The 13190-nt window shown below is 42.0% G+C and overlaps 1 protein-coding gene across 1 annotated transcript in view; it reads right to left on the minus strand.

Annotated features, from left to right (window-relative positions):
- The window catches only part of DGKH (diacylglycerol kinase eta), a 109335-nt gene that overhangs the window by 66035 nt on the left and 30110 nt on the right, over window positions 1-13190 (minus strand). Inside the window, 2 exon segments of the mRNA XM_070942767.1 lie at window positions 1503-1583; window positions 3682-3792. Coding sequence (XP_070798868.1) covers window positions 1503-1583; window positions 3682-3792 — 192 coding nt within the window.

A 13190-nucleotide genomic window follows, 5' to 3' on the forward strand; every position in this document is an offset into this window, starting at 1 on the left:
CGCAGGGTCACACGAGATCAAAATCCCCCTTTTGCGACCTCCTGACAAGCAAAGTCAATGGGGACGCTGGATTCGCTTCACAACCATGTTGCTCACTTAACAACCGCAGCGATTCACTGAACAACGGTGGCAAGAAGGGTCGTAAAATGGGGCAAAATTCACTTAACAACTGTCTTGCTTAGCAAGGGAAATTTTGGGCTCCGTTATGGTCACAGGTCGAGGACCCCCCGTCATAACAAACCACTTCAAATTATGCATTGGCTGAGATAAAGGATTAATGTAATTATGAGTAGTCCTCGAGTTACGACCACAATGGAGCCCAACGTTTATGTCGCTAAGGGAAACATTTGGGAAGTAAGTTGGCTCCGTTGGACAACTTTTCTTGCCCTGGTGGTTAAGTGACTCATTGTATTTGTTAAGTTAGTCACACGGTTGTTAAGTGAATCAACTTCCCCCTTGACTTCGCTTGTCAGACGGCCGCAAAAAGGGATCATGTGACCCCAGGACTCTGCAACTGTCGTAAATCCATGCCAGTTGCCAACCCTCTGAATTTGGATCACATGTCCAGGCAAGTGTGAAAAATGATCCTAAGTCACGTTTTTTCCAGTGGCATTGTAACTTCAAATGGTCACTAAATTTATTTTATTTTTATTTTATTTCCAATTTATATACCGCCCTTCTCCCTGAGGACTCAGGGCAGTGTACAGCCAGAATTAAGAACATAAAATACAAATATTAAAAAACAATTAAAATATATATAAATTTGGCCCAAAAATTAAAAATCACAAACCAATTAAATCATTTAAAAATTATTTCTTAAGCCAGCCCGGCTTGCTGGAAAAAGTGGGTTTTAAGGGCACCGCGGAAGGCACTGAGGTCTTGGATTCAGTGGAATGAACCGCCGTAAATCAAGGACTCCCTGTATCGTATATCAACCCAAAGAGACTTGGGTGTGCCTAAACTGCCATGTTTCTGAGACTTTCTGAAGAAATTTTTGTTCCAATCTATTCTTCTGTGTAAGATTTGTATTGAGTGATAAAATAAGATAAAATAAGATACAATATATTATTCGATATATTTGAATATATTATTCAAAGAGCCTTGGTGGCGCAGCAGACTAAAGTGCTGTTAAATAGCACCAGCTGCCTGCAATTACTGTGAATTCAAATTCTCACCAGGCTCAAGGTTGACTCAGCCTTCCATCCTTTCGAGGTAGGTAAAATGAGGACCCGGTTTGTGGGGGCAATAAGCTGACTTTGTATAAAAAAGAACACCAAAAGCCCTACTAAGCAGGTATATACAAAAGTATGAAGGCTATTGCTTAACGCATTGTAAGCCGCCCTGAGTCTCCGGAGAAGAGCAGCATATAAATCGAACCAATAAAATAAATCGAACCAATAAATTGACTTTTTTTTATTTCTCCTCCCTGTTCTCAAAGCAAAAATCAAACTTTCAAAGCTTTCAGTGGCCTCTTCGGAGCTGCCAATACACAGGTCACCTACCGTGAAGCTGTTGTTGACATTTTTGGTGCTCGATTCAGCCACGCTGGCATCCGACAGGTCAACCTCATCGAATATTAAGGACTGTGGAAAGAAAAAGGGAGGTACAAGTCAATCCCAGCTGAGCTCCTCTTGTTCATGTTCTCGTGCTTTTTTTTTAATGAAAGAAAAAAAAATACCACAGCGCCTAAACCTAATATAGGCTGAACCCGTTACGAAAACTAGAAACTGTTAGCCTGAATTATGTCAAACGCAAAGCTCTTTTCTAAAAGAAAAAAAAGGAAGTTAAAGATGTCTAAACTCTGCCTCTCCACCTCGTTATCCTTACATATTATTCAAAACCTATCATCATCATCTTCTTCATTTAACGACCCCATAATCCCTTGCGGAGTGGAGCCTGGGCAACTGAATGGAGCTAGCAGAGTGTTTTACTGGCCGGATGCCCTCCCTGTCACCAATGCGGAGTTTTGTTCAGCAGATATATATTCTCATTGTGCCCAGAGAGAGAAATATCTGCCTCTACCTAGGATCCCTTAAATTCATTTTTAGCAGGAATTGGGAAGAATTAGTTTGCCATCCAGATCCTGCATTGTTGCCCTGATTCTTGGCAAAGCAAAATCTTTTTGGGAAAAATAAAACCCCAGTGATCTTCCCAGTATACTCACCGCTTCTAGATCTCTTTTAGATCATAGAATAGAATAGAGTAAGTAGAGTAGAGTAGAGTAGAGTAGAGTAGAGTAGAGTAGAGTAGAAGTAGAAGTAGAAGTAGAAGTAGAAGTAGAATAGAATAGAATAGAATAGAATAGAATAGAATAGAATAGAATAGAATAGAATAGAATAGAAAGGAATAGGAATAGGAATAGGAATAGGAATAGGAATAGGAATAGGAATAGGAATAGGAATAGGAATAGAGGAGAAGAGAAGAGAAGAGAAGAGAAGAGAAGAGAAGAGAAGAGAAGAGAAGAGAAGAGAAGAGAAGAGAAGAGAAGAGAAAGGAATAGGAATAGGAATAGGAATAGGAATAGGAATAAGGTAGGGTAGAGTAGAGTAGAGTAGAGTAGAATAGAATAGAATAGAATAGAATAGAATAGAATAGAATAGAATAGAATAGAATAGAATAGAATAGGAATAGGAATAGGAATAGGAATAGAACAGAATAGGAATAGGAATAGGAATAGGAATAGGAATAGGAATAGGAATAGGAATAGGAATAGGAATAGGAATAGGAATAGGAATAGAGTAGAGTGGAATGGAATGGAATGGAATGGAATGGAATAGAATAGAATAGAATAGAATAGAATAGAATAGAATAGAATAGAATAGAATAGAATAGAATAGAATAGAATAGAATAGCAGAGTTGGAAGGGAACTTGGAGGTCTTCTAGTCCAACCTCATGCTTAGGCAGGAAACCCTACACTATTTCCGACAAATGGTTGTCCAATCTCTTCTTAAAAGCCTCCAATGTTGGAGCATTCACAACTTCTGGAGGCAAGTCATTCCACTAATTAATTGTTCTAACTGTTAGGAAATTTCTCCTGAGTTTTAGGTTGCTTCTCTCCTTGATGAGTTTCCACCTATTGCTTCTTGTCCTGCCCTCAGGTGCTTTGGAGACTAGCTTGACTCCCTCTTCTTTGGGGCAGCCCCTCAGATACTGGAAGACTGCTATCATGTCTCCCCTAGTCCTTCTTTTTATTAAACTAGACCTATCCAGTTCCTGCAACTGTTCTTCATATGTTTTAGCCTCCAGTCCTCTAATCCTCTTTGTTGATTTTCTCTGTCCTCTTTCTAGAGTTTCCACATCTTTTTTTCATTGTGGTGACCAAAACTGGATGCAGGATTGCAAGTGTGGAATACTGTATTCAGTTTTGATTCAATACTGAATCATGCCAGTTTTAACCCATGATCCATTTGAAATGAACGCAAACAATGTAAATCCAATCTGCGTTCATTCATATCTAGGCTATCGAATAATCTCCTTGCAAAATCAAAAGCCAAAAGGGGCTTAGAAAGTTAGGCTGTAAGTAGAAGGAAATAGAATAGTTTCAAAGGGGGAAAAAAACACAGCAGCGAATCTTATTTTATCGCTCATCTTCCATAGCAAGATATTTTTAAAAGCCTCAAAAATACAATTATTATATCAGGCAAAGCATGTTCCTTAATAAGTGAATAATAAATTTTTACCTTGGAGTTCTTGGCATAGTAAAGAGTTCGGCCCCGCAGCTTAAAGTAACGTCTTTTCCATCTTTGAAAAGAACTGGTTTGCTTCAAGAGAAGACCTTCCCTTATACTGGTCTTAAAAAGAAAAAGAGAAGAATATATTAGAATTCTACACGTGCCAAAATGGTTATATATACCATATAATTATTTTCTGTCTCCTCTGTTCTTCGCAGATGATATTCTGAAGCGATGGCTTAATAATGTATTTAATTATAGTTGTTATAGCAATCTAGCAATTTGAACTATTTTTAATTCAGCTTTGGTTTTTCTGCTGTTTTATTAGTCTTGTGTGGGTTTCGGTTTGCTGGAATGAGAGAGGGGAGGGCGTGCATTTATGTTGCCCTATCAAATCCCAAATGAAAGATCATTTTTTTAAAAAAAAATTTAATAAAAAGAGAATAAAAGTTGCATAGGGAAGCAGGAAGGCGGAGAGGGGAGGGAGAAGGGGGGAGGAGGAGAAGGAAGGGGAAAAGGAAGGGAGGGGAGGGGTGATGGGATGGGATGGAGGAAGGGGGAGGAAGGAAGGAAGGAAGGAAGGAAGGAAAGAAGGAAGGAAGGAAGGAAGGGGAAGACAAGGAAGATAGGAAGGAAAGAAGGAAGGTAGGAAGGAAGGGAGGGAGGGTGGATGGGAGGGAGGGAGGGAGGAAAGAGATGAGAAATGAAGGAAGGAAGGAGGAAGGAAGGAAAGAGATGAGGAAGGAAGGAAGGGGAAGAGGAGGAGGAGGAAGGGAGGAAGGAAAGAATGGAGGGAGGAGGAAGGAAGGAAGAGGAGGAAGGTAGGGAGGTAGGAAGGGAGGATGAGAGAGAGAGAGGAAGGAAGGAGTAAAGAAGGAAGGAAAGGGATGGGGAAGGAAGGAAGGGGAAAAGGAGGAGGAGGAGGGAGGGAGGGAGGAGGAAGGAAGGAAGAGGAGGAAGGTAGGAAGGAAAGAAGGAAGGAAGGGTGGATGGGAGAGAGAGAGGAAGGATGGAAGGAGGAAGGAAGAAAAGAAGGAAAGAGATGGGGAAGGAAGGAAGGGGAAGAGGAGGAGGAGGAAGATAGGAAGGGAGGGAGGGAAGAAGGGAGGGAGGAGGAAGGTAGGAAGGAAAGAAGAAAGGAAGGGTGGATGGGAGAGAGAGAGGAAGGAAGGAAGGAGTAAGGAAGGAAGGAAGGGGAAGAGGAGGAGGAGGAAGGTAGGAAGGAAAGAAGGAAGGAAGGGTGGATGGGAGGGAGGAGGAGGGAAGGGGAAGAGGAGGAGGTGGAGGAAGGGAGGGAGGGAGGAAGGAAGGGAGGGAGGGAGGAGGAGGAAGGAGAAAGAAGGAGAAGAAGAAGAGAAGAAAGGGAAAGAGAAGAGAGAAGGAGGAGGAGGAGGAGGAGGAGGAGAATTGCATTGGTACAAGATGTTTTTCGACCCTGAGCATCATCTGTTTGTCAAAGAATAGAAGTGCAGCTGATTCCCACAAGATGGCAGTACTGATTAATAAACAAAGTTGAAGTTACTTACAAGTTACACCCACTTCCCATTTTGGGTTGTTTTGCCCATGTAAACACATGTAACCAACTAACCACTAAAGAAAATGCAGTCCTGTGTTATTTTCACCTGGAATTGTGTCATGTTATCCATTTTTACTCATGCACAGAGTCGCAAACTCTGTAAAACAAAAAAAGAATTAAGGAAAGAGGAACTGTTTTATAAAATTGTGTTTCCCTGGAAATGCGGGACAAATTCCGGGTGAGAACTTTGACTAATAAACAACAGAGAGGTTTTTTTTTCCCCTGCCAACGTTAAAACTTTCACAGAAGGACCAAGTTTCAAATGTTCACTTTCAGCCTTTGCAAAAACAAAAACCCCAAAGTTCCAGAAAAATATCCAAATATGGATATTTGTAGGAGTGTTTTCTTTCCAGTGATGTAAGACGTACACATCCAATCTAAACTTTTTTTTTTTTTTAAAGAAAAAATCATTCTTTTTCCCGGAGTTTAAATGAAGCGTTTCAAATTAAGTTTAATCCATAAAACAAAACATCAGATTTCTAACTCTGAAGAGCAAGACCGAGTCTTTTGGGTTAATTAGCTATTTGTTTCTCTTCAGCCTTAGCCCTTTCTTGGCATCCGGACAAGAGCTTGCAAAATGTTTTCCTTCTCCTAGAGTTTTGAGCTGCTGCCTTTTCATTAAGTAATAAATAACCACTGCTATGGTATTCTCCTTCTGTGTTTTTTCTACATATTAATCTACCCTGGTGTTGTCAAATTAGGGACCGAATTCAGAGCAACGCTAGGCATGCAGGAATAAAAATAAGCTTAAATATGATCCCAGGCATCGTATTTCAATCTTACTGGCACCCAAGGACTGTGTATTATTCAAGGGACAGTGTACCAATAGGGGAGAATATCTGGAGCTCGGGTTTGAAATGAGGGGTCTTTGGTGATCTCTGAGCTTGGTTGTCTTCTTGCAGATATTTTATTGCCTGTCTAGGTAACATCATCAGTACTAGGAGGCAGTGGTATTTGTTGAATGAAGGAGCAGGAGAAGGAGAACAGGAGAATGCGAGGGAGGAGGAGGAGAACTCTGGGGTCCTTGGTGATCTCTGAGCTTGGTTGTTTCCATGCAGACCTTTCATTATCCAACTAGCTAACCTCATCAGTACTAGAAGAGAGTGGGGTTTATGGAATGAAGAAGCCGGAGAAGGAGAAAGAGAACAGCAGGAGGAGGGAGGGGTCCATGATGCTCTCTGAGCTTGGGTGTTTTCATGCAGACATTTCATTACCCAGCTAGCTAACGTCATTAGTACTAGAAGAGAGTGGGGTTTGTGGAATGAAGGAGAAGGAGAGAGAGAAGGAGAAGGAGAACTGTGGCATCCCCGGTGCTCTCTGAGCAAGGTTGTCTTTATGCAAACATTTCATTATCCATCTAGGTACAGTAACATCATCGATATCTAGTACTGATGAGGTTACCAAGTTTGGGTAATGAAACGTCTTCAAAAAATCAAACCCACCTTACACCACAGTTTTTTTTGTTGGGAATAGTCACGGATTGTACTGTAATAGAGACTAAGTTGGTTTTGAATTTAATAACAGCTGCCAGGTTACTGGTGGCACAGTACTGGAAGAAGGAAGATCCACCCACCATTGAGGAATGGACATTAAAAGTTGTGCATTTGGCAGAAATGGCAAAAATTTCATCATACCTTAAAGACCATTCAAATGAAAGATACATATCGGAATGGAGAAAATGGATTGATTACATACAGAAGAAGTATCCGAACAAGAAGATTCATATAGCTTATGAATGAAATATTTTTAAGTAGTTCATGTTTATAGTTTTTTGAGTTATAAGGAGTTAAAGACTTAGGGAGAATATGAATGCAATAATTTGTTAGCATATTTTAGCTTTATGTTTGTGAATGCTATACCCTGTGCTTGTTCTGGGAAGTCTGGGGAGGGGGGTGGGGAGGAAGGAGGGGGAGGGGGTGGGAGGTAGGGGGGTGGGAGGGGTTGAGGGGGGAAGGATGGGGGGAGAAAATGTTTGTATTTCCTATAAAACTTTTCAATTAAAAAAAAAAACCCACCAAACTCAGATAGCACCAAGGGCATTAACCCCTGAAAGTTTTCTCCACTTCTTTGTTGCTATCTACTTTTTTTTTTTTAAAAAAAAATCAAACTGAAATCTCTCGTGACAAGTTCCGTAATAAACTACGAGAGACTGGCAAGGATAATGATCATGTAGGTCATTCAACGGTTCTGTTAGTTTAGAGAGCATTCGACGCAATCTAAGAGAAGCACAAACCCACCAGTGAGTTCTTTTAATAAAGTTGACTTAATGTTAATCACGTGGTGGCTCAGTAGCTAAGACGCTGAGCTTGTCGATCAAAAGGTCGGCAGTTCAGCGGTTCGAATCCCTAGTGCAGCATAATGGGGTGAAATCCCGTGACTTGTCCCAGCTTCTGCCAACCTAGCAATTCGAAAGCATGTAAAAAGAAATGCAAGTAGAAAAATAGGGACCACCTTTGGTGGGAAGGTAACAGCGTTCCATGCGCCTTTGGCGTTGAGTCATGCCGGCCACATGACCACAGAGACGTCTTCGGACAGTGCTGGCTCTTCGGCTTTGAAATGGAGATGAGCACTGCCCCCTAGAGTCGGGAACGACTAGCACATATGTGCCAGGGGAACCTTTACCTTTAACGTTAGTGATCTTTGTTTAGTAACAAGTAAATGTAATTGTTTTCCTTATTTATCTAAGCTTTCCACTAAAGATGGATGAAGGATGGATGGATGGATGGATGGATGGATGAAGGATGGATGGATGGATGAAGGATGGATGGATGGATGGAAGGAAGGAAGGAAGAATAGATGGATGGAAGGAAGGAACAATGGATGGATGGATGGGTGGGTGGATGGATGGATGAAGGATGGATGGATGGAAGGAAGGAAGGAAAGATGGATGGAAGGAAGAAAAGCTGATTGAATCATCCAGCCAACCACGGTGAATTGATTGTGATGCAAGCTACTGACCAATTGGTATTGGTATTTAGCACTGATGATGCTACCTAGTCTGGTAATGAAACGTCTGCAAACAAAAAAAGAACCAAACTCAAAAGAGCACCAAGGAACAATGTCCACTTGTCCAGAACACAATAGACACAAACAAACTCTTGGCTTGCCACCTGTTTCTTCCAGGCATCACAAAAAGCCACAACAGGTGTGACAACAGTCAGATGACATCCATCACCTTTCAATCAAAGCCCTGTCCCTTTCTGATCTGAACTGCGAACGCAACAACATTAAACAAGGATAGACAGTTGACGTAAAAACAGAAATTACTTTTTTGGGGGACAGCTACAGATGCCTCTAAGTGAAAGTAAGGGGAGGAAAACCACAATAGAATAAATCAACAGCACTTTTATCAGATTTCTTAAAAGCTACTGCAAGAATGTCATTATACTATATATTCTCTGAAAGACCCATTACGTAGTTTAGCTTATTACTCATCTGGTTTTCATTTTTACAGATCAGATGCTTTTCGTTGCAACATTAAATTCAAGAAACAAAAGTCACGAGCACAAGAAATGGAACCAATTTTTTTTTAATGCAGTGCATCGTTTCGAAAGGTTGATAGATCTGCACGGAGAAAGCCTCTTTAATGCCAGTGGTAACATTTGCTTCCTAGAATAGAAACCAAACTATTTTTCGAAGAGTTTATTTTAGAACATAACAATGCAAGTTCAAATAAAAGCAGAATTGCGTAATTTTTCAGACGGGCCCAGAATGAGATCAAGTCATTTCATAAAGGGGAAAAAAAAAACAAAGTCACAATTTTGTTCAGCTCAGTGAAATATTTGTTGTGTTTGAAATTCACGGCTGTTCGTGTTTTTTAAATTATTTCAGTCTCGATGAAAATAATTCAGCCTGCACCCAATCCGTGATTTCAGGTGCTAAACAGGAATTTAAAATTGGGTTCAGGAGAGAAACTACTCACTAAGTCTCCTACAATTGGCATAGTTAGTTTAAAAAAACTTTTAATGCTTTAATGTGGGTCGGAAGCAACTAGGAAGTGTTTGCAACATGGAATTTTCCCCCATAATTTGGAGAATAACCTGAGAAGAATTTCTTGCACCTTAAGCTTCATAGCCAAATAGGGTCTTGCAATGTTTTTGTTCACTTCCCAAAAAAGTGGCTTGGGGTGTGCAGAGGTTCAAATATAACTCCAGAAACTCTTTAAAGCAACTGCTTCTTTTTCCAAGTTAATATGAGGGGTCCATGGTGCTCTCTGAGCTTGGTTGCTTGGAGATGTTTCATTTCCCAAACTAGGTAACATCGGTGCTAGTCCATTATTAGTACCAGGTTAATGTGTCACCTTCAGAGGAAGGTATGCAATCCTAAGAAAAGCCAGGTCTGAAGAACTTGGATGGATGGATGGATGGATGGATGGATGGATGGATGGATGGGTCAGTGGGGGATGGGTGGGTGGATGGATAGACAGAGGATGGATGGATGGATGGATGGATGGATGGATGGATGGATGGATGAAGGATGGATGGATAGATAGATGGATGAATGGGTGGGGGTGGGGGGTTTATGAGAGGGTGGATGGGTGGGTGGGTGGATAGATAGATAGATAGAGGATAGATGTATGTATGGATGGATGGGTGGATGGATGGATGGATGGATGGATGGATGAAGGATGGATGGAAGGAAGGAAGAATAGATGGATGGAAGGAAGGAACAATGTATGGATGGATGGATGGATAGATAGATAGATAGATAGAGGATAGATGGATGGATGGATGGATGGATGGATGGACAGATAGATGGATGAATGGGTGGGGGTGGATGGGTTTATGAGTGGGTGGGTGGGTGGGTGGATGGGTGGATGGATAGAGGATAGATGGATAGATGGATGGATGAATGGATGAAGGATGGATGGATGGAAGAAAGGAAGAATAGATGGATGGAAGGAAGGAACAATGGATGGATGGATGGGTGGATGGATGGATGGATAGATAGATAGAGGATAGATGGATGGATGGATGGATGGATGGATGGATGGATGGATGGATAGATAGATAGATAGATAGAGGATAGATGGATGGATGGATGGATGGATGGACAGATAGATGGATGAATGGGTGGGGGTGGATGGGTTTATGAGTGGGTGGATGGGTGGATGGATAGAGGATAGATGGATAGATGGATAGATGGATGGATGGATGGATGGATGGATGGATGAAGGATGGATGGATGGAAGAAAGGAAGAATAGATGGATGGATGGAAGAAAGGAAGAATAGATGGATGGATGGATGGGTGGATGGATAGATAGATAGAGGATGGATGGATGGATGGATGGATGGATGGATGGATGGATGAAGGGTGGATGGATAGATAGATGGATGGATGAATGGGTGGGGGTGGGTGGGTTTATGAGTGGGTGGATGGGTGGGTGGATGGGTGGATAGATAGATAGATAGAGGATAGATGGAAGGAAGGAAGGAAGGAAGGAAGGAAGGAAGAATGGGTGGGTGGGTGGATGGATGGATGGATAGATAGATAGATAGATAGATAGATAGATAGATAGATAGATACAGTTCATAGATACCGTAGATATTTAGATACCATAGATAGATAGATAGATAGATAGATAGATAGATAGATAGATACCATAGATAGATAGATAGATAGATAGATAGATAGATAGATAGATAGATAGAAAGAAAGAAGATGGATGGATGGATGGAAGAATGGATGGGTGGGTGAGTGGGTGGATGGATGGATGGAGGATGGATGGATGGATGGATGGAAGAATGGAAGAATTGATGAATGGATGTTCCTACAGAAACACCTTCTAATGGAAGAACTGTAGGAGAAGGAGAAGGAGAAGGAGAGCCTGGGGGTGGAGACAAGAGAGGAATCATGCTGGAGTCTTTACATTCCCACAAAGGTTCAACCCTCCTTGAATTTTGTTGACTCTTCTCTATCACCAATTTAATGCTGACTGTTAGTTGACTAAATTATTGTGTATAGGATATAAAATGAATAGGATATATAAGCAATAAATCAGCTTAACTGTCCAAAGGTGCTTTATCAAGAGGCTACTGGATTTTCTTTGTTTTTCTTTGAAGACATTTCACTTCTCATCCAAGAAGCTTCTTCAGCTCTGGCTGAACTGTGGAGAATGGAAGGATCTCAAAAGAGCACTAACGTGACCAGATGATTGCAAGGAACATAAATCCTTCCATTCCCCACCATTCAGTCAAAACTGAAGAAGCTTCTTGGATGAGAAGCGAAACGTCTTCAAGGTAAAAACCAAGGAAGTCCAGCTGCCTCCTGAAAAAGGCAGACGAGCCGAGAAGCACCTTTGGGACCACCTGGAGGACTGAAAATCTCCAAAGACAATCAGCTAAAGCCTGCAACCGACATAAGTACATGCCAGTTGCCAAGCTTCTGATCAGACGCTTTTGATTCTTCAAGCATGACAAGAAGAGTGGAACCGGAGTCCCAGAGAGGTGGTGCCCCCTTCTTCACTAGATGTTCTGGGGAAGCTTTAATTAGGATTCCTACACTAAGCACAAGGTTCAAATCCAAGCCCCAGTAGCTCCTTCTAGCTCCATGAAGCGAGAGATAAATCCTGCCCCCACTCTATCCCCGAGGAGCACAAGGTTAAAATGTAGAATTGTGCAAAGGGACTGTGTTGTAACAAAACCAGAAGTTTAGAAATGCCACCGGCATTTCAAAACCTGAAACTAACACGAGCTCAGCAATGCAATGGTCGATATTCAAAATATTTCCAGATGGTTCTTCAGTTTTAACGAGTGCCTCAGGCAACAGAGGAATCAAGAACCGAGGAGCACAGTACGCAAACTCTGAGAATGAATTAAAAAGTTTGCACATTTTGTCAAACCGGAAATCGAACATTGTGGAGTTCTCCGGACTGTTTATTTCCCCTCTCAAGCCTCCCAGGCCATTCAAACTAACAAGCCTTACATCATCAATCGCGGTTTGAGAGGAAGTTCAGAGTTCAACTCCCCACTGGCACAGTCCAGAAAGGTGGCCTGATCTAAACACCATTTCAGATAAATGTTGTCCCCGTCTCTTTTTCAAAGCCTCCAGTGAGGGAGGACCCACAACTTCTGAAGGGAAGCTATTCAATCAGAATAGAGCTGGAAGCAGAGGTGGTATTCAGCCGCTTCGCCCGAACTGGTAGCGGAAATCATGGATGGGCCTGTACTTATGTACTTATGTCGGTTGCAGGGTCCCCAGGGTCACGTGATCCCCTTTTGTGACCTCTTGATGAGCAAAGTCAATGGGGAAACTGGACTCACTTAACAACCGTGTTACTAACTTACCAAATACAATGATTCGCTTAAGAAATGTGGCACGAAAAGTCGTACGACGGAGCAAAACACATTTAACAAATTTCTCACTTAGCAACAGAGGTGGTATTCAGCCGGTTCGGACCAGCTTGGGTGAAACGGTAGTGGAATTTGCAGCGCCATGACTCTATGCCGTCCTATTTAGGCACGTTGAGGTCATCCTATTTAGGCACACTTGTGAGGCCGAGCACATACGTGGAAGGTGCGCGCACCAGCAAAGCACATGCGCGGAAGGCCAGGCACATGCATGGATGTGCGTGCGCTCACATTTGCGAACCAGTAGGGAAAGTGAGTGAATACCACCCCTGGCTGGAAGGGACCTCAGAGGTCTTCTAGTCCAACCCCCTGTTCAATCAGCAGACTTAACCACTTATTTTAACACAGGCGCACACACACATATATATCAAATTTATATTTTGCTGATAAAGAAATAAAGGGAGACTAGTATAGATCTATTTCAAGCTATTTAGCTCTCATCAGATAGCCATACCCTTACTCGGATTCGAACTTGGGCTTCCTGCATGTTAGGCAGTTGAATTAACCTCTGAGCCACAAGTTCTCCTCCCTTCATCAGCTTGAGCCAGGGGAGAGATGAAGTGTTTTTCTATCAAGAAACCTGGCCTGCCCC

This window comes from Pituophis catenifer, unplaced genomic scaffold, assembly GCF_029215685.1.
Source record: "Pituophis catenifer annectens isolate HBS135680 unplaced genomic scaffold, rPitCat1.0.hap2 SCAF_4, whole genome shotgun sequence".
NCBI classification, from domain to species: Eukaryota; Metazoa; Chordata; class Lepidosauria; order Squamata; family Colubridae; genus Pituophis; species Pituophis catenifer.